The 21522-nt window shown below is 54.4% G+C and overlaps 2 protein-coding genes across 7 annotated transcripts in view; one reads left to right on the top strand and one right to left on the bottom strand.

Moving 5' to 3' along the window:
- Nucleotides 1-5969: 5969 nt before the first annotated feature.
- On the bottom strand, nucleotides 5970-11937 carry LETM2 (leucine zipper and EF-hand containing transmembrane protein 2; the record flags this gene model as incomplete). The annotated part of the gene is made up of 10 exons (XM_080634501.1): nucleotides 5970-6020; nucleotides 6557-6631; nucleotides 7371-7457; nucleotides 7601-7711; nucleotides 8273-8392; nucleotides 9341-9544; nucleotides 9946-10080; nucleotides 10399-10542; nucleotides 10928-11270; nucleotides 11891-11937. The coding sequence occupies 10 exons, from the start codon at nucleotides 11935-11937 to the stop codon at nucleotides 5970-5972; spliced, it is 1317 nt and encodes a 438-aa protein (XP_080490627.1).
- Nucleotides 11938-13265: 1328 nt separating this feature from the next.
- Nucleotides 13266-21522, top strand: part of NSD3 (nuclear receptor binding SET domain protein 3) — a 39963-nt gene continuing 31706 nt past the window's right edge. For 5 of the 6 annotated variants that reach the window (XR_013958506.1, XR_013958507.1, XM_080634369.1 and 2 more), the window contains exons 1-2: nucleotides 13266-13629; nucleotides 20654-21390. Coding sequence is in view for 4 of the 6 variants with exons in the window: in XM_080634369.1 (XP_080490495.1) it covers nucleotides 20698-21390 (693 nt within the window). In the remaining 2 variants the exon portion in view is untranslated. Of the gene's footprint in view, nucleotides 13630-13767; nucleotides 13898-20653; nucleotides 21391-21522 lie in introns of those variants that run through there. The other variant, XM_080634368.1, reaches the window with a different exon arrangement.

The following is a 21522-nucleotide window of genomic DNA, read 5'->3' as shown; positions in this document are numbered from 1 at the left end:
CCCTGCCATTGGCTCCCATGGGAAGGAGCAGGGATCATGCCGGACCCCAAGGCATTGGTCCAGCCCCCCCCGGGTGATGCCCACCAGTGCCTTACCGGGAGCATCCGCATCCTGCCCGAGCTCTGCTCCATGGATGGGGTGTTTCCTTGGGCAGGGATGGGGACACGCGTGTCCCTTCCCTCCCTCCCTGTCACTGGCGTTGAGATTCCGGAGCCAGGCCGCTGTTACTTGAAAAGTTTATTTTGCCTTTGTATGGAGAAATCTTATTTGTTGTAAACTCTTCTGTAATGAATCTGGAATTCCTGTAAGTATTAAAGACTTTAACCCAGGCTCCGCTGCCCTGTCCCTGCGTCGAGCTCATCCAAAAGACACAGAGGGAACAGCAGGGAACGGTGCCTTGTCCTGTGGGAGCTGTTTAGCACGGCTCAAACACACCCCCCCTTCATCAGCTACCCCTTTGCTACCGCAGACAAGCGCGTGATGGTGACAGTGGGTCCCTTCCTTAGGGATAACCAAGCACCTCGCACTGAAACGGCTGGGATGAACCAGCTGCAGCATCATCGGCCTCACTGGTCCTCTTAAAAGCATCTGCTTGTTGCTGTTTCCCTGCACAGATTAAATCGATCAGCGGCGTCTGCCCCCCTCCCTTTCCCCTCCTCTTAAATTAAGTAGAGCTTTTAATGAAGTGATTTATGTTGAATTCCCAGCCCGGGATGAAACCAGGCGCAGGGAGCGGGGCTCGGGGTCTCCATCAATCACCGCTCCCCTGGGATACCCTTGGCAGGGCAGGAAGGGATGGAGCTCGTGTTCACAGCACCAGGAACCACTCCAGCCACAAGCTCCTGCTTGTTTCCTGGGGTTACCAGGAGGGCAGTTAAATGGGAGCAGAGCAGAGCAACTGCAGCAATGCTGCTGATGGGGATGGGGCGGGCAGCGGGAGCATCCCTGCATCCCGCATCCCGCAGCGCCCTGGGGATGCCGCGCTGCCTCTCACCCAGGGATGGATGCAGGGAGATGGGGCTCCTCACTGCTCTTCCAGGTACAGCAGCATCACGACGTGGGCAACTCCACAACATGGAGATACCCCAAAGTTGACGTCAGCACTCATCCATGGGGTGGCCCCACATGGAGCTGGACCCTGAGCATCATCCCTGAGGGTGGCAGCAAGCCCAGGACAAGGCTGCAGGACCAAAGCCATCCCCATCTCCCAGCACTGCCCAGGGGCTGCAGTTGAACTTAGGAGGTGAGTGAGATGGGAAATGACCGTGAAACAAGGGGGGATTGGAGCGGGTGCCCGCAGGACACCCCCCCAAGCATTGGCAGGGCATTGGTGCTCAGCCCCCATGGCACGTTTGGCTCTCGCAGCATCCTTTGTCTCTTCCACTCCTCGCCTTCCTCTTTCTCTCCTTTTAAAGCCCTCTGGCTGTGCAGGACCGAGGCAGTCTCTTGGCCACGGCCCAGCCCCTGAGCTGGGCTTTGTCCTGCTGCCAGCCATGGCAGCGTCTCCGCATCTGCACCTTGATGCAGGGTCCCACAGCACAGCGGGTGCATGGGCAGGGACCCCCTTGTCCCGCACATCCCACCCAGCAGTGGGGCTCCAGGGGTCCGGCTCCATCCCCACAGCAGAGCCAGAACCAGATGTGGATCAGACCCAGATGTGGATCAGAACCAGAACCAGATGTGGATCAGAACCAGATCCAGATGTGGATCAGAACCAGATGTGGATCAGAACCAGAAACAGATGTGGATCAGAACCAGATCCAGAGGTGGATCAGATCCAGATGTGGATCAGATCCAGAGGTGGATCAGAACCAGAGGTGGATCAGAACCAGATCCAGATGTGGATCAGATCCAGATGTGGATCAGAACCAGATGTGGATCAGAACCAGGTTGGATCCAAGGAAGCTCTTCCCTGTGAGGGTGCTGAGGCGCTGGCCCAGGGTGCCCAGAGAAGCTGTGGCTGCCCCATCCCTGGCACCGTTCAAGGCCAGGTTGGACACAGGGGCTCGGAGCATCCTGCTCTAGTGGAAGGTGCCCAGCGTTCCCTGTGGGCTCTGTGATGGGACCATCCCTGGATGCTGCTGCCTGCGCCCCACAGCACCCCAAGCAAGGTTTGGGTGCTGAGCCTTTGCTCCCTGTTACTTTAGGCTGGTTTTAGGCTCCGTCTCCTTTGTTCCAGATTTATAGCAGAGACAGCAGGCCTGCTCGGAATGCAGCTCGGATACAGGAGGCTGTAAATCTCAGCCTTTGTTGTGCTTGGGCCTCACTAAATCAGTGCTTTTCCCCCTGAATATTCATCTCCTACAAAGTGCTGAGCCGTGCATCTTTGTGGCGAAGAGGCTGGCGCAAGGAGCGGGGCTGTGCCATAGGAGACGCTTCCAACCGGGATCCAGCCGAAATCCCACCACCTCCAAGGCAGAGGCGCAGCCTCCCCCAGCGGGATGGGTGCCACAAAGCCCGGGAGCCGGGATAACGCCGGGATGCCCCGGGGGAAGGATAAAGCAGCGAGGAGCTGGCGCTGGGATCCAAGGGGGAACTGGAAGATGCTTGGCATCGGCACGGCTGGAAAAGCTCTCCCCATGCCAAAGCACACACGGCCTTGGATCCGTGCAGTGGTTCATGCGCCCGGTGCTGCAGAGCAGCATCCAGCCCCTTATGGGTCCCTTTGCTCCTCTTGCTCCGGGGTCATGCAGCGAAACCCTCCCTTCCATAGGGTTGGGGGTCCCTGGGGGCCGGGGCTCGGGCTACAGCACCCATAGGTGCCTAGTGATGGGCTGGTAGGAGCAGGGCTCCCCTTTGCAGCACAAATCCATGTGGGAAGGATGGGTCTTTCCCAGCCCAGGGCTGGCTGCATGCGGGGGGGGGGGGCAGGTTGAGTCCCATCCCTATGGAAAGCCAACAACCCACAAGGGCTTGCAGGGGCTTGTTTAGGGATGTGGAAGTGGTCCAAGGATGCTGTGGGCTCATCCAGTGCCTGGCTTCCCACTGATGCTCGCGTTCAGGCTCAGCGCTGAAGCTGGCAATGGAGCCATGCGGCGCAGGGCAACCAGGGAACGGCATTCCCTGCCTTCCAGAGCCTTTTAAATGGGAATTACAGGAGGAAAAGAGACACGAAGCGGCTCCTTGCACACACACCAGCATGGATGGGGCTCATAGAGCACCATAGCTCGCCCTGAGCTCACCCCTTCATCCCACCAGCATCCCACTCCTTCCCGGGAGCCTGTCCCAGCTCTTGGAGGGGGCTTTTGGTGCTGGCACAGCTTGTTCTTCCCTGCCTTTGATGAATCCTTACGGATCTAAGCCAGGATCCTGCCTCACGACTCCCACCCATAGGGGACACTCTGAGAAAGGAGCATCCCTGCTCCTCTGCAAGGGGTTTTCTCCTGCAAAGGGAGCCGCTGCTGTTCACCCTGTTCCTGCTCTGGAGGAACAAACAGGCCATTCAAACCCAGCTTTCCCAAGCCTGTCCCTGATTGCTTCCTGATGGAAGCTGACGGCCTGATCCTGCTCAGCTGCTGGTGCTGCTGGCACACCCAGCCTGTAGTATTAAAGCAGAGGATGATGAGCCCATTGCTGCTGTGCAGCAGGTACCCACCAGGCTCTCTCAATGCAGCAGGTAGGCTCACGGTGCCGCAAGCACGGTGGTGATGGGCTTGGTGAGCTGCTGGAGCACAGGAACCGTGTTTGTGTGCTGGTGATGCTTGTGTGGGGCAGGACAAGGCTCTGGTGCATCCCTTGGGCCGGCTGCAGGAGCAGCAACCAGGCAGCGATGGTGCCCATGGATATGTGGGCACCTTGGGGATGTCTGTGCCCCATGGACCACTCATGAGGGGCAGGGGAAGGGGCAGCATCCCCTGCTGCAGAGCTCGGTGGGTTGGTTTGGCCGCTGTCTGCAGCGGGTCTGGATGCAAGGCCAGGGCCTGGGCTTTGAAGCAGGCACGGAGAGAAGCTTTGAAGTGTGGTTGGTGCTGAGAACACTTCATTACCCCGCAGTAATGAACGGCTGATTCCGGGAACTCGGAATTCCTCAGCTGCGATGGGAGCTGGGGGGGGGAGCAGGGATCGCTCCCTCCTGCAGCTCCCAACTGCGCCTGGAAACCCAAACACGCTCTCATCCCAGCTTGAGGCAGATGCTGGGGTGTTGCGTGCGAGGACCAGGCTCTCCATGTGCTGCTCTGCTGTTATGGGGCTGCAGCCAGCTCTAAACGAGGGCTCCCAACAGCCCTCCTCCATGTGGCTTTATGTGTTACTGGAGGGATGCTGTGCATGGGCACCAGGAGCAGTGAGACCTGGGGGCAATCAGGAGCATGACTTGACAGGCTCTGGGGGGGGGGGTTAATGCTGGTCCTTGCGTGTCGCTTGGACCTGGAAGCAGGGGCCTGCCTTAAATCCCAAGGGCTTCATGGACGTGTGGGATGTGGAAGGCTTTGCAGGTATTTAGAGAGGCTTTTGCTGGTGTTTGTTCGGCCTCGGCTGCCCCTTGGTGCGTGGTGGACTCACTCCAACAGCCCGTTTTGGGGCTGGGCGATGCAAGAACGGGGTGATGCTGCGATCTACCGGTGGGAAGCGGCACTGGCGTTCACTGCGGTTACCCTGAGCTTGCTCCCGCTATGGAAAGGACCCGCATCCCTCCCGTCATTGCCACGGGGTCAGCCCCGTTTGTGCTTCACAACAGGCGAACCTTCCCCTGCTATTTAACCTCAGCAGCCCCATCTCCCTCTGCACACGCTTTAGCCACAATGGGGCTGCTGTTCACATCCTTCTGCACACCCATCTCAGTGCCCCAGTGGGAGCTTACTCCGAGCCAGCCACCAGCAACACCTCACCCGCACCGCGCAGAGGAATGGGGTTGTTTCATTGAGGTAACATCAGTTGTTATTTACTAACCCCCAAGGCTCCACGCTGCATCCCTGCGCTGTGCCAAGGCAGGGTGCAGGGATGGAACAGGGAACACGGCACGCCTGCGAGCAGGAACCTGGAGCTGTGTGTTTGAAGCGCTGACAGCAGCCAGGCTTTTGTGGAGTTGGATTGTTCTAAGGGCTGTCCGACCTCTACAAGAGACGTTTCGTTCTACTTAGCACCAAGTCTCGTTTTACATTGACAAGAAGTATAAATACACGTTTCAAACCCGTCATGTGAGTCATTGCTGAAGACATAGGGTAAGTAAAAAACACTTAAATGCTAAAACCAGCTTTTCAGCATCCTCCCATAGAGGCTTCCAGAATCAGTCCGCATCGGAGTGCTCGAAGCATCACTTTGTGTAGCCCAGGGAGCCTGAGCGCACTGATGTGCAGCTCTGAGCCTGGTAAGGTTTAACTGACTTGATGGAGGTTACATCAGACTTGGTCCAGCAGTGAAGCCATCCTTTTCACAGCCCTGCAAGTCCTTAGGTCCTCCTGACCAGTTAAGCTCAGCCACAGCGCTGAAGAGTGTGCTGGCATCCCTCTGCTGCTCCCATTCACCTTGGGACACAGGGGACAGTGAAACACAGCAGCGACGCCGGCCCCTCTGTGCACTGGGTATTGGTTAATCCATGCTAGGATCAAGAGCTTGGAAAGCTGCAGCAGCCGGATGAGCTGCAGGCCCTGGGGATGGGGGTCTCATGCTGTACATACACCAGGCTCTACCGGAGCTCCAGCACGGCTCATTCTGGGCTTTAGTGCAATGAAGAGTTGCCTTTCCTGAGGTTTAAGAGCACAAACACCCCCTTTCAGTACCAGCACTGACAGCGGCATCGCTGTTAACACAACCATACCATAAGTTAAACTGCAGGGGGATCCAGCACAGCAGAGGAGCCGGTGCCATCCAGGTAAGCGCCAGTAAGCTTGGAGCAGACAGAGAGGCCCCCAAGGGCTGCCGCCGCCTCTTTGGGTGATGCATCCTATGGGAAAATCCCTCTTTCCTTCCGAGGAGGGGCAGAGGGGACGGCTCTTCTCTCCCAGTGTCACGGAGGCCTCACTGGCTTCAGGCTATACCCCATTGGCGCCGGCTTTGCTGCTCCGAGATGCTTCCATTTGAGTCTGGGTGCAAGAGAAAGATGCGGGTTTGAGGCAGTATCAGGACAAACGCTTCTTGAAACGCAAGGAATTCTTTGGGAGAAGGTGTTTTCCCTATGGGAAGCAGACTAAGACCAAAGTTACTGGGGAAAGGAGCATTCTCCTGTTGATTAATGCCAGTCTGGGCTAAAAACTTGCCTTCAAGGGGCAGCCTGGATGTCTGCATAAGCAGCTGAGCTGACATCAGGTATCTACAGCAAGAAAACGGGCACAAGTCACTGTAGAAAGGACTTCACAGATACAAAATGCCATGTAACCCTATGGTGGGTTTATCCTTGTGCTCCGCAGAAGGATATTAAGGAAGAACACAAGGAAAGGCACACTGGGAATCCCCCACGGTGCTGGGTTTTGTATTTAGCAGCCCTCAATGCAGTTCTCATCCAGTTTCCCCAGTTGCTCCTCGAGCTCCACATTCACAACACCTTGCAGCATCCACTCCCAGCTTGGGAGCTGTGGAAAGAACCATCTCCTTTGGGAAGTCTGAGGCTGGAAAAGCTTACCTCTCGTGGGGGAGGCGCTGCTGGCACTTCTGAGCCTGGCAATTGCTCTGTTGGCTGGGATACAAACTCTTCATCCTTGAAGGGAAAAGCAGCTTTAAGTCATAGAAGCCTCAGAAAACAAAGCTCTCCCTGCATCCCATCCAGCCCCTTCTCCTTCCCTAGTAAGGCTGCTCCCTGCACTGCACGCCTGTGAGAGCCCTAGGTCAGCATTTCCAACCTAACAGTGCTATTGGGGAGCCCTCCCAGCCGTTGACACCATGTCCTCCTTTAATTCTGTTGCTGCTTCTATCAGCCTGGACTAATCCAAGGAATTCCCTTCAGCCTTATGCTGAGAGCCATCCCCTCTGGCTTTCTTACTCCAGGTGTTTTGTCTCTCCTTGTCCTGGACCACTCCCCAGTTCACTAAGCTGAAAACAAGCCCCAAGTCACCTTTAACTGGCTTCTCTGAGCTAACTGTACCTGGATGGGGGTCTCTGTATGTGAATAAAGCAACTCAGCAGCTTGTGGGGGTCCTCTGCTGGAAGCCAGCACCATGGTACTTGAATAACTTGGGTTGTTAACCCTGATGCTGGTGCTGCTTCCAGCACCAGGACAAGATGTGCCATAGATCTCTGCACCCTTTCACCGTCTCAAGTCGGAGCGTGAGGCTCTGTGGCACAAACACAATGCAAGCACATGCACTGCTTGCGTGCTCTGGACAATGGTGTCAAACAGGGGGTGTTGTCTAGCTCTGGAAAGCTTTGTCCCTGTGCTCTTCCCAAAGGTTACAGCAGGACACCCTCGTTGTCCTGCTTGGAGATTGCTCTTTTCCAACCTTTCCTCCCTGTGCAACAGGGGCAGGATCCATCAGGGTCTCTTGGCCTTTGAGAGTGGATGTCGTGATTGGAGCAGTTTCACCTCTCTGCAGAAGAACATTGAGTTCAGCACGGTTATAACTTCAGCCCACTCGGAGGATCAAAGCACAAGATCCATGTCCCGGGGCTTCGTCTTTATAACGTGTAATGGTTGAACTATTAACCTGAAAGCTCTATTCAAACAACTCACCTGCTTTTGGGGAACTGGAACAGGTTGTGGCTTCGTATCCACCAAGTACAAGGCACGGGAAAGCAGGAGCAGAGAAGGTGGAACGTTCTCTTTCAAGTGCAGATCCAGCCACTGTTAGAGGAAAACAGAAGGAAAAGGTATTTTGTATATGGTTTATGTCAGTACAGATTTACGCAGCATCCTTTGTCCTTAAGGAGCTTAAAGGTACCTGGAGTTTGACTTGCACAGATTTAAGTCGCCACAATGAGAAGGAATAGTTTGGAAGAGTTAAGGATACCAAATGGAATACACGCTAGAGAGGATGCTCCCAGCTGCTCTTAAGGGCAAACATCACTACTGAGAAGCAGCCACCAGCTAAAGCAAAGCACTTTGAGTTACCTACATCTTACACAAACAGCACCTACCGTGCTATCTGTACCCTGTTTCAGCGCTTACAGAACACTGGTGTAGTCCTGGCTACTTTAGAAGCGTAAATCATATTCCACACAGCCTCCCTTCACCTTCCTTCTAGCTGGCCCTGATGCTACTTGGTCTTCTCTTTAGTGCAAGCCATAATCTGGATCCTTCATGCCTTCCATCTGTTTAGTCAGGTGGGGATCCATCTGGAATGGATGAATTCCTGGTGAAGCACTGCTCCTCACTGTGTCTAGAACCACGCTGCAGTGTACTTGCCTGTCTGAGCTGTTCCTTCAGCTGCTCCTCTGAGAGACCCAGTGACCGCATCCCTCTGGCTCTGCATGCGCTCTGCAGCTCGGACACGCTCAGGCCGTTGACTCCTTCCTTGGCAATCAGCTGGAATGAAAAGGGATGTTCCTATCCAGGCACAGAGGAAGCCAAAACCTTGATGGACTTGATGGGCTTGAGCCCAAAGAGAGGTCTGTCTAGGTAAATGGGCATGAAGTCACACCAATACAAAGATGAGACGGAACCTGCGGGCGTTATTCCTTCTGACAGCCTTCAGCTACAGAGGATGGAAAACCTGGATCCTAATTACTTTGGGTTTCCCCCAGGCATCTGTTACATGTGATGCTGCAGGTTCAAAGAGCTCATTCACACATCCAATCGCAGGCTTTAAAGCTGGACCTGGGTTAGTTAGTTAGCTGGTTAGTTAACTAGTTAGTTAGTTAACCTGGTTAGTTGCATGTGCCTGTCAGAACTCCGCACCTCCTACTAGCAGTAAGCTTTCTGCTCTTTTCTTCTGTGTCCTAATAGGATTCTTTACACCATTTCAAACCACAGCTCCTATACAAGCCCAAAACATAGGCTGGGACTTCTGGAGGTCCCCAGTCCAACCTCCTGTTCAATAGAGGGTTAACTTACACGTTTCTTTACATTGCTCAGCCTTTTCCACGTATGCCTTGAGCATCCCTAGGGATGGGGATTCCACAGCCCCTGGAAAACCCGTTCCATTGTTTACCCACTGAGTTTGACTTTGTTTTCTTATCAAGATGGAATTTCCCTTGCTGCAACTTTTGACCTTTACCTGTTCTCCTCTGTGCACCTCTAAGCCTGGTTCCATGTGCTAAACAACCCCATTAGGCACGTTCTCCCTTGGCCTTCTCCAGGCTAAAGGAATGCAGCCACTTTATAAACCAATATAAACTCATCCTGAATTCACTTGGTTCATGGCGTTTCCATTGCGATGTCTATTCCAGAACTGGAAAGCAGCAGTGATTCAGAGGGCAGAGCCTCAGCTTGCGCTCCACCAAAGCAGGGACATCTGAGCTGCTTCAAACTCACCTCATCGTCTGCCTTGATGGTTCTGAGCCGGAGCAGGAGCTGAAAGCGGAGCAGGTTGTTGGTGCCAATGGGCTGCAGCTCAAGCAGCTTGCAAAGAGCCACCAAGTGAGGCCGTTCCAAGTGCTCCAGGGTGAGCTCGTCCTCAAAGAGCTTGGAGAAGCGCACGATGTCCTGGGTGCTGGGCTGGTGGCCGCTGCGACGGATCTGGACAAAGCAAGAGGCATCGTGGCCAAAGAGAACCCCAGCACGTGAAGGATCCCCTTCGCCCTCTCAGGAAGGAGCCCTTCCTGTTCCTCACACTGGGTTTTCAGTCTCTGGATGGAAACCAAACCCTATGGTTAAAAGGCCAAAGGGAAACAGCACTGAGCGGCCACTTGAAGGATGCTCCAGGATGGGAATGCTTGTCCATACGGATAGCTCCGAGTGGTGGGGTCAAGAGCTAGTGGCAGCAGGGCATCAGCAGCAGGAGGGCATGCAGTTCATGGTAACCCCAGACAAACAGCTCTGTGCTGCCCCACAATCTTAGTACAAACCCCTCATTCTCTGCCCAAAACAGCAGCACTAAAGCTGATGCAAGGACTGGTGCTGTCACCCCCCCATTTTACCTGGTGCACGTAAGAGGAGAATTGTTTTGCTTGTGCTGATTCCACTTGGTTCCTTTTGGCCATCTCTGCAATGGTTTCCTGCAGGAACTTGGCTAACTCCAGCTTCGCATTTAACCTCTTCTTCTGCTTCTCTTCCTAGGAAACGAAACAGAAATTGAGAATTCCACTTGAAAATCAGGAGGGGATTGGGGGAAAGAGATGGGATAGGACTTCAGGGCTGAAAGCAAACAGGCTGGGGTTAATGCAGGTAACCGACTTGCTGCATGCTTTCCTGCTGTTCACTGCTTACAGCACAACCACCAGATCCTGGTGCTCTGTATAGGAACAACCTGGGTCCTCGACTTGTGCATGAGGCTGTTCCTCACCCACAGCACCAGGCAGGAAACGAGCTCTTGTGTGCAGCTGTAGAGATGCTCTGTTGAGCTGGAGAACGCCCTCAGCAAGGACACCAACCTTCTTTGACTCCGTCTCAAACGTCGAGGGCAGCATTTCAGGGAAGAGCTTCAGGAACACAGGCAACAGGAACTCCATGAAGGGCACAATGACAAACACCAGGAAGGGAACCAGGCGGAAGAGATCCGCGCAAGTTCTCAGCAGCTGTAGAGAAGACACAGCAGAAATCACGACTCAACCAGACACACAAATGGGTTCCAAAGGAGCTTCTTTCATAGAACCATTGAGTTTGGGTTGGAAAGGACCTGAAGATCACCCAGTTCCAACCCCCTGCCATGGGCAAGGGATGCTTCACACTAGACCATGTCACTCAATGTGGCCTTGAACACTATAAGGGATGGAGCATTCACCACTGTGCCAGCACCTTAGTACCCTCACATAAAGAACTTCTTCCCTATCTCCAACCTGAACCTCCCCTGTTTCAGCCTGAACCCATCACCCCTTGTCCTATCACTATAGCCGCTGATGAAGAGCCCCTCTCCATGACCGTAAGCCTCTTATCGCATCATTTCAGCCAGGTAGCACTTACCCTTCTTCTCTCCCTCCTAGTGAGGACCTGGCCATGTAGCAGCCTCCACACCATCCTGGCAGCCACCTTCGTGTCGATCCATAGCAAGTGGAATCCATTGTAATAATGCTTCAGTTCCTCCACAACTCTTTGGCGTAAAGACCTTGTCCCCTTGGGCCTCTCTGCATCTGGAGCTGTGTCAGGATGAGCCTTATGGGTCACATCACTGCGGGATGCGGGTTCTTCCTGGTGTGAGCGGATGGAGGTGTGCAATGTCCGCAGGGATGCAGCCAGTACACGGGGCAGGATGGTACCCACGGGAGCACGGCACAGATGGTTCTCAGAGTCGCTTACACAGGTCCAGCTTAAACCAGGATCCACTGCTTGGGCAAAAGCAGCTGCTGGGGAGTGCAGAGAACTGGAGTGCGCGAGGAGATGGGAGCCTCTGAAACTGGGATGGTGTTTAAGGAAGTCAGAGCAGCGCGGCCGTGGTACCCAGGGTTTAGACACACATTAACGGCCTTAGTGCCAAATTCATAGCCGCAGACTGCTTTGGGTTGAAGGGATCTGAGAGCCAAGTACTGAGAATCACCTAGTGCTGACAACTCTTCTCTTGGTGGAGAACAACTCAAGACTTCACACTGAAGGAAAGCCCTTCTAGCAACTGCACTGCTCCAAATTTGCCAGTTTTAAACCCAAACCGTGTGTTCAGAACAGAGATCACATCTCCTGCCCCAGCAGCACCACTTGGACAGCATGGGCAAACAGCTCCATCTCCTTTATCAACGGGAGAAGACCTCACCCACCGGAATCCCTGTGTTTTAGGTAAACCAAACGTTGCGTTTCCCACCTTTAGCCCAGGAATCGTTTGCAACGCATCTCTGCAGCGTGTTAACGCGTTGCTGCTACTGCACAGCACCAGTAACCGCACATAAACGGCTAAAGCAAAGCGTTGCGGTGCCCGCAACCCCACCGGCTCCTTACCTGTGCCTGGCGGCGGCACGGACCAGGCTCCATCCACCCGCGGCCATGGCGGACGGGCTGGGGCACCGGAGGCACCTTCATCCCCCGCGGGGCAGCAGCTCGCGGTGCGGGCCCCACCGGCGGCTCCCGCACCGCCCCATGGCGCCCGGCCCGCAGCGCTCCCGCACGGCGAGCGCCGCTCTATGGCTGCATCCCCATCACGCCACGGCCCGCTCTCAGGGAGCCAATCAGAAGGCGGGATTGCGGCCCTGCCGCAGAGGACACCCAATAGGAGAGGGGAGGAGGCGGGGCTTGACCCGAGGTGGCTCTAGAGAGGGTTGGTCCAAGCAGTGCGAGGGATGGGGCAGCCGCAGCTTCCCCGTTCAACCCATCCCAGTGTCCCATCACCCTCACAGGGAAGAGCTTCTGCCTACGAGCTCATCTCAGTCTCCCCTCTGGCAGGTTAAAGCCATTCCTCCTTGTCCCGTCCCTACAGGCCCTTGCCCCAAGCCCCTCTCCAGGTTTCCTGCAGCCCCTTCAGGCACTGGAGCTGCTCTGAGGTCTCCCCTTCAGGAGCCCTCTCTTCTCCAGGCTGACCCAGCCTGGCTCCAGAGCAGAGCTGTTCTCATCACTCTCATGCCCTTCACTGGATGTGCTCCAACAGCTCCACATCCTTATGCTGGGGACACCAGAACCGTATTAACGTTTAATTCCACCCATTTAGAATGCACAGAAGGGAGAGGGAAGGCCTTTCCCAGCCCACCTCTGACTGTGTTCAAAGAGGAGGATTGCTTTTCAATCCACTTTCACACAGCCATTCCCCCCTTCACATCGAGGGCCATGAGATCATCACTCAGCTCATGTCTCAGCTTCCTCTTCCGTGTTAGGTCTCATCGCCTTCTACCTCATCCTTCCTGGTTTATTGTCCACGGGTGTCATCTCCACATCGTGTTTACTTCCCACCCTCTTTGCCTTTCCTTGCTTCCCTTCCCTTGTCTCGCCCTGCGCTGTTTTCGCTGCAGGGCACATTCACTCCGTGCGCTTCGCCTGTGTTTTCTTAACCTAAATAAAGACGGGAGGGCAGTGGAGGAGGGGAATTAACCACGAACATCCCGATGCCTCCTTTGCTACCCAGAAACTACCGCGAGCGATGGCGCTTCCCCTCCCTGCTCCCACCGAGACCTTCCACCCTGCTCTCTCGGCCGGGGTCGGTGCTTCCCAGGCCTCACCGGAGGCTTGAGGGCCGGGAACGCCTCGGGATGCGGGACGCGAACGAGGGGTACCGACGTGACCCGCGGGACTACAACCCCCATAATGCCTTGCGGCTGGCGCCGCCCGGGTACCCAATAGGATGCAAGGGGCGGTGGCGTCGCCTACGTCGTGCGCGACGGCGGCGGCGGGGGGGCGGAGGCGGAGGGCGCGCAAGCGGGGCCGGGACCGGGCCGAGCGCACCGAGCGCCGCCTTCCCCCGCCGCCAGCGGTCGCCCGCGCCCGCCCGCGCCCCGCCGAGCGCCTCCCCTTGGCCGCAGCGGCCGGGAGCGGGCGGTGGGGGGGCGGGCGTCCTCCCGGGGCGGAGCTCGGGCGCCAGCGGCGGGGGCGCGGAAATCGAGGCCGGGGCTCCATCGCGGCCTGCTGCTGCAGCGGGAGGAGGCGGGAGGCCCGCCCGCCCGCCCGCCACCGCCGCAGCCCCCGCCGCCGGCCTTTGTCTCCGCTGGGCTGGGTGGACGCGGCGGGGGCAGTTAGAATGGAACACACTGAAGGTGAGGGGCAGCGGGCGGCGGGGGCGGCGACGGCGCCGGCCCAACCGGGCTTAAAGGGGCCGCGGCCGCCATGTTTGCTGCCGGCGCTGCGGCGGCACCGGCGCGGGCCACACAGGGCGGGCGGTGGGGCGGTGGAATGGGGCTGTCCCGAGCCGACCCCGCGGCAGGGGCCGGGCAGCAGCGGGACGCAGGCTCCGTGGGGCCGGGCTGAGCAGCGGGACCTGCTCCTTCCGGCCGGGGTTGCGCAGGCGGCGGCTCCCCGCGGCAGGTAACCGGGGTCCGGGGGGGGGGAAACGTCGGGCTCGCCGTACCCCTCGGCTCCCCTTCGGTTGTAAGGGTTTCCTCTGTTGTTAGGAATGCGAGAGTGCGCTTGGATGGGTTGGGGTGGGTTTGGTGCTGTTGTTTCGTTGTGCGTCCCGCCCGGCTTGCTTTGGAGGGTCAGTTTTAATGGAGGCTTAAGGTTTTCCATTAGTTGTTAAGAAGAAATCCTAATGCTGATATAGTTTATTATGTACAAACGGACCCAAAGGCCAGCGTAAGGTGATCGGGGCTGAGGAAGAAGTTGCAGCCTGTTGTAGCGGTTGTTGCTGTCTGTGGCTTTAGTGTGGAGATGCACAGAGGAAGTTGTGGCAGATAGAGTTGCAATGGCAATAATGAGCTGCTTGGGAAGGTGTTGCTCCCAAAAGTGAGCATGGGCTTCATGGAGTCACAGAGGAGAGGATGCTGATCGAGGACTGTGTGCTCTGGGTTTGTGCAGCAGTGTTGTGAGGCTTTCAGTGCCTGAGCTTGAAGGGGTTCCTGTGGGATACGTTGCGGGTATTGCACTGGTTTGAGATGGGGAGGCACATCGTGACTCTTACAAGATTTGGTATTGAAGATCTGGTTTTCTGAGACTAAAGCCCCAAAGCGACCCCTTTTCTTTCCCTTTTTAACCCATAGCATTGTCTTTGCTGCTGCCCAAGTTGTTTCGTTCCGCGGGTAACTTCATGCAAGCGCCTTTTTCAAACCCAGGTTTCAGCCTTGACTCTTCCTTCTGGCCTTAAACAAAAGCACAAACCACCCTTAGGAAGGTACCCAGGGAAGCAGACGGCCTCACCACACACCTTCAGGTTTGTCAAGAGGCCTCTGATTCACCCTCAGTGGCTGCCAGGAGAGCCCAGCTGAAGCCAGGAGGGATCCACAGGCTGCACTTCCTCCGCTAACGAAGCTCTGTGCTGTTGCAAACCATCCCAGACCATTCTAGGATTCCATGGAAAACTTGGCGTTGTCTTAACGTGTGTAAGGCAGACTTTCCATGGATGGTTTCCTAAGGCCATCCGGGACAGAGTGGGACAGAGCAGGCTGCAGATCCTGATGGCAGGAATCTGTTATTTCGGCTCCTATAATGTGAGCATCACAGAAGGCTGTTAGGGTTGAGAAAGCGGCTCTGCAGGGGATTCGGGACGTGACCATAGGCAACATGAGGCTGTGCTTAATGGTGCTGAGGAGCCTCAAGTGTTTCACCTGGTTCCAGGCAGGAATGGAAACACAACAGGAGCTGATTGCATCACTTATAAACCTGAGCGAGCCAGCTTTGTTCCAGCCCAGCAGCTGTCCTTGGTGAAACACCTACAGCAGAGCCCTCAGCTCAGCTCTGCACAGGAGCTGCGGGGAGGAGATGCTTGAGGTGCCCACTACCAGCATGGGTGAGACACGGGGGTACATGGAATGAAACAGCGTGGAAAGTGGCACCGAATGCGTGTCTGGTGACTCAGGCAGTGAAGAGCTGGGCTGGTTCAGCTGGAGAAGGCTCCAGGGAGACCTTAGAGCAGCTCCCAGTGCCTAAAGGGGCTACAGGAAAGCTGGAGAAGGGCTTTGGACAAGGGATGTAGGGACAGGCCAAGGGGAATGGCTTGAACCTGATAGAAGGGAGATTGAGATGAGCTCTGAAGTTCTTCACTATGAGGGTGGTGGGACACTGGGATGGGTTGAACGGAGGAGCTGTTGCTGCCCCATCCTTGGCAGTGTTCAAGGCCAGGTTGGATGGGGCTTGGAGCAAGCTGCTCTAGTGGAAGGTGTCCCTGCTTTATGGATGAGCTTTAAGGTCCCTTCCAACCCGAACCAGGCCGGCATTCTATGATGTGAACAGATCCTTGAATCTCTGTGCTTTAGCCCTGCATGGACAGGAGCTGGGTGGTTGTTGTTGTGTAAAGACATCCCTGGAACTCCTGCTTTCAAGCCTGTTGATCGGAAGTGTGGCTGAGGGTGCCGAGGCGGTGACAGCGTTCACTGAGCACAGAAAGCTGACTCAAATGCGTGCTATTTCAGCTCAGTGAGCCAGTAGGACAATTCCTCTTCGCACAGCAGATGCGTTTGCCATCGTCTTGGCTCTCGCAAGGGCTCACCAACTGCTGCAGGCAGGGCTCCCCGTGTGGGGGTGTCACCAGGGAAGGGTGACTTGACTACAGAAAGGCTTTGTGGAAATCCTTGCGTGCCTCCCTTGATGTTGTGTCAGCTCCGGGGATCTTCTCCCCTTGCTTTGAGCTCTTCCTGCCGGAGCAGGAGCACAGTGGATGGATCCATGGGGGTGTGTTTAGCAGCGAAGCCCCCCCGTGTTGCTGTGGGAGCACAAAGCTCCTTTTTTGGGGAGGAAAAGCAGCTTCCATCCGATGGGATCGGCATCGTTCGGGGCTGTTTGATGGTCTGAGGGCTCAGTTGTTATGGAGTGCGCTGCAGCACAGCAGGAATACTGGAGAACTGGAGGGGGGGGGGGGGGTTGTTTGCTGTGAGGGAAGTTGCAAAATGCTCCTGCTAAAAATGGCTTTAGAGAAGTGCAAATGTGAACGCAGAGGGTTCCAAACCTCTTTGAAACCTTCCCATTGTCCTGAGTGGTTTGAGTCACGCTCAAGTGAAGAAGCTGGGATGGGATGGGAAGGGAAGCAAACTTAGTGTGAGTTGAAGAGCTCTACCAGGTTGACCTCCCTTTACCTTGGACTGCTTTTACGGTTTAGTTCATTTGCTTTCCCCTCTGGTACTTGGAATTGTGACTGTCCCATGAATATATTTGCTCAAGCAGTGTCTGTAAACAGGCTCGTTCACTACCCGGGCAGAAGATCCTACAGGGAAAGGGCCATGGGCAGGATGTGTTTCTCTTCCCAGTTTTGGAGAGCAAACTCTTTTCCCTCCAGTTGTGGTTTGGAAGGTATTGATGGTTTCATGGTGTTTCCCAGCTGCTCTGAAGTGTCCGTTTCCTGTAGACCTGAAGTAATAGGTTTCTTTAGCTGTTGGTTGAGTTCCAGTGTTGTATATATTGTGGATCATGTTCGGAACCGAAATCCTACAGCTTGCAGGAGGCTGATACTGTGGTTTAATAGAGTAATGGCTGTTGTAATGGGAAGAACTCACTCTGAACTACTTCCTTGCAGGATCAACATGTGCTGCTGAAAATCACCTTCCGCTGGGGGTTTAGGTGGTGTTCCTTTGCTGAGGAGGGACAGGCCCAATTCTCTTGAGCCTCTTTGATATTCCAACAGCAGTGGGGTATTCTTTGCATGGGAAGGACTTCTACAAAGTGATCCTTGCTGGGGTTTGGCTGTTGAGCTTCCTGTACCCCCCGTGTTGATGGTTCTGTTCCCTTGGTAGCTCCAGGGGCTGTCCTTTCACTGGGCAGCAACTGGGAAGTGACCAAAGCAATGCAGAGCTATGGAGAGGAGGGAGGGTGGGGAGCTCTGGGTGTGAGAGCCATGATGACAGTGGGGAAGGAAGAAGCTGCAGATGATGTAACCTCTGTGGGAGGAGAGCACCACAGCTGAGGTTTAAGACTTGAGAGTAGCAATGAAGCAATAGCCCCTGGTGCTGCAGCCTGGATGGGAAGGTACTGAGGTAGGTGTGAAGCGCAGGCTGTGTTACACAGGTGAGCTCCACGAAGGACTTCAATAATGGAAACTCCTCTTTCTTGTGCTGGGAACTCCTAAATCCAATGGAAAAAGAGAGGTTTGAAGGCCATTAACCCACAGCCTTCACCAGGTAACAAAATGAAGCGTGCTGGCAACACATAGACCTTGCAGAGGCGAGTGTGTTGGCAGCTTTAGGAGCAGCCTTACCTGGGGACTGGCAGCGAGGGCAGACTTTGACCCAAGGACTCTGTGGGCAGGAGATAAGAGCCACCAGGCAGTGGCTTGCAGCTTTTGAGTTCTGTTACTGCCATGCCTGGGTCTCCTTAATTCCATTCTGGGATGGTTGTATTAGCAGAGGACTTCTCAACACCCCCAAAACTGCTGGGTTTGCTGCTGTACCGTATTCCAGCCCTTCCAAGGACAAATAAGCTTCCCTGGCATGAGCATTCCTTGAAGGAACAGGCAAGAACTTCTCTCTGTGTTGCTTTGAGTGCTGCATCTCACTGTAGACCCTTAGAGGTGACCGTGACAAGGAGCCTGGGGTATTGTCACAGCTTGGTGCTCTAGCCTTGTGAAAGGGAGTTCTTCCCATAGGAACACAGCTGAGGCTCAAAACCACTCTATTAAATCACTCGGCAGTCTGGAGATCATCAGCTTCAGAATGATGTTTATAGATGGGATTAGAATGGGGGAAGGCAGATAGCCTAACACAGAACACTGCAATGGGCCTTGGTGTCCCAGTGAAACACAGCACAAAGCGGTTGGGTTCATATCCCCAAGTGTGGAGGCTCTTCTAAGGCAAGCCTGGAAGTTGCCAGTGCGACAGGGAAGGGTCTGCTCTTGCCTCTAAGGAGAGGAATGAGATGTATTCAAGTTCTTTGCCTGCATCAGATGAGCATCCTCTAACAGGACCCAAAGCTCACAGCATTTCCACCCTCAGGAGGACACGAAGCAGCATTATCCAAGCACCGTGTAACATTAGCAGGGTTACTCTTAACTCTCTATAGTTTCCTTATCTTAGAATTTCTCTTTCAAGTTGATTTTTGCTTTTCATATAGTTCTGGTGTGGCCTCGCCAAAGGCTGGGTCCTGGTGTGATGTACTTCGACAGATCCCTTATTGAACATCCTGGTGCTTCATGCTAAGCGAAGGGGATGGTCTTACTTTCATTGTATTTGGGTAAAAGAACGTGATTTACTTCCTATTCAAAGCATTCCAAACCTGCGACATTGAAAGTAATTCTAAGCTCTGTTAAACTCTGCCTGCTTTGGCTCTGGCCGTCAGCAGTGGATGTACCAGCCTGACCAAAGCAGCTTGTCATGATAAAGTTAGGGGGTTTTTAAGTACCCAGAACAAAAAGAAGATTGAACCTGCTTTCAGTGACAATAGAAGCAGCCTCGGGTGCAGTTTGTTGCTAGGGTGAGAAATCTGTTGTTTGCTCTTCAGGCTGACAGACATAAAGCACAAGTAGTTGGTGAGGAGGACAAACAGTGCCGCTTCCTCTTCCTGGAGGTGCTGGGTTTGTGTTTTGGCCTTGGTACAGAGCCCTGCTCCGGATGCTGCTCCTCAGTGCACCCTCCCCTTGCCAGCATCACTTTTGGGGTGGGTTTGTGGTCACTCCACTCAGTGAATTTTGCTGTTGTGCTGTCAAGTTGTTCCCTTGGTCACTTAAGCCCGGCACCAAAGGTGCCTCTGTGATTGTAAAGATGAGCACAAGCATCAGTGTAACCCCCAGTGTGAAGCTCGTACTCATTGCTCTCGGAACTTCAGTTTCCTTTTGCAGCCTCAGAGGAGGGAAATGCTCTCAGTGTTTTGAAAACCATTAGGTAAGGCATTGAGAGGAGGTGAGAATTGAATGTGGGCAGGGTTAGATGGAGCCTCTTATAATGAGAAGTATCTGTGGGATGTGTTAATGTCACTTCAAACCCCGACCAGAAGGGCACAATAACCCTCCTTTGTGCCCACACAAGGACAGGATAAATATCACCAAGCTGTGTTTGCTTTGGAAGGGATAAACTGACCTTGCCTGCAAGCAAACCATTGGTTCTTACCTGAAGTTCAGGTCACTTGTTATTGAACATTGGGATTATTTAGGTGCCTGCAAACGCCTTTGCTGAGCCCGTAATTGGGGTTTGGAAATCTAACTTGGATTTCATCTCATTGTCATGTTTTAATATGCAATGGAAAATGGCAAGTGTGTGTGTGTGTGTGTGTGTGTGTGTGTGACAGCTTTCTGAGCTGTAATCTGCATCAGTGATTCCAGACCTCAGGTTTTGGAGCTGGTTTGATGCTGAGGCTGTTTCCTTCGGATCCACGTAGTGTTTAAGCCCTAAAGGTTTAATGTTTGGGCTCCAGCCGGCCTAAGGGGTGCTCATCCAGTTGTGGCTTTGGCAAGGAGGTGGGGAGGAAGGGAAGAGGTTTCTGTTGTTTGAGTCGTCTTTGGGTGGGTTTTCAGCCTTGTCCAGTTTGCAGTGAGTGTGGTGTCAAGAGAACTTGGTATCTTCTGTGTGCTTGAGGGGCGAAGTGTGCTTTGTGCTTCCCTGCACCAAGCTGGAAGGGCTACAGGGAGCAGCTGGAATTCGAGCCCTGCTGTTGTGGCTTTGTAATACTTGGGCTTGTAGATCTGCAAGCACTTGGAGGTGCTTAGAACATTACTTCAGGTGTCTTGGGAAAGAAGAAAGTGGTCATTAGAAAAGCTGCTTGCAGAGATGTGTGAAAGGGGCTTAGAAGGATGCTGGAGAGGGGCCTTCATCAGGGGCTGTAGGGATAGGACAAAGGGTGATGGGTTCAGACTGAAACCGGGGAAGTTCAGGTTGGAGATAAGGAAGTTCTTCACTGTGAGGATGGTGAGGCGCTGGCACTGGGTGCCCAGGGAAGTGGTGAATGCTCCATCCCTTGTAGCGTTCAAGACCAAGTTGGATGGCATGGTCCTAGTGTGAGGCATCCCTGTCCATGGCAGGGGGGTTGGAAGCGGATAATCCTAAGGTCCTTTCCAACCCAAACCGTTCTATGATTCAGCAGTAGTCTGTAAATCCGTAACAAGGTGCTGCTGAATGAAAGGGTCGGGAACTGGTCTTCAGTGTCAGCAATTTGCTTTATTGTTATCTTGCGATTCACACTGATTTCTCCTTTCCCTTTTCCCGCCTGTAGGCCCTATGAGAAGAAGGGAAAGCTAAGGATGCTGGAGCAGAACAATGGATTTCTCTTTCTCTTTCATGCAAGGGATCATGGGAAACACAATTCAGCAACCACCTCAACTCATTGACTCGGCCAACATCCGCCAAGAGGACGCCTTCGATGGCAGCAGCGACATTGCTGAAGATGGTGGGCAGACGCCCTACGAGGCGGCGCTGCAGCAGGGCTTCCCTTACCCTGCACCCGCAGCAGAGGAGCTCCCCCCCCTTACCAACGGCTACCCCCCGACCATCAACATGTACGAGCCTCAAGCCAAATACCAGACGTACAGCCAGTACCCCAACGGTTCAGCCAACGGGTTTGGTACAGTCAGGAACTTCAGCCCCCCCGAGTATTACCAGCTGGACCACTCGAGCGCACGGCCGCACGATGTCGTGGAGAAACCTTCTCCTCCGCAGCCACCGCCGCCACCACCACCACCACCACCTTCGGTTCCAGCGGCGGTGATTCCAAAGAAGACTGGCTCCCCAGAGATCAAACTAAAAATAACCAAAACTATCCAGAACGGCAGGGAATTGTTTGAGTCCTCTCTCTGTGGGGACCTTTTAAATGAAGTACAAGCGAGTGAGTATGCTAAGGCGAAACATGAAGGGAGGAAAGAGAAAAGGAAAAAGAGTAGCAAGCATGACTCTGCCCGCTCGGAAGAGCGCAAGTCACACAAAATCCCCAAATTAGAACCAGAGGAGCAAAATGTAAGTGGAATAAGAGTTTCAGCCGTCTGTATACCTGGTACTGTTGATGGAGTAATGCGTCTTGGGCACTGTTTCTCCTTACTCTTAGTTGTGTTACCGGTGGAAAGCCATGAGGCTTTATTGTCAGATCCT

This window comes from Psittacula echo, assembly GCF_963264785.1.
Source record: "Psittacula echo genome assembly, chromosome: 25".
Lineage (NCBI taxonomy): Eukaryota > Metazoa > Chordata > Aves > Psittaciformes > Psittacidae > Psittacula > Psittacula echo.
The sequence above is the reverse complement of the archived record's forward strand: the minus strand, read 5'-3'. Positions and strand labels throughout refer to the sequence as shown.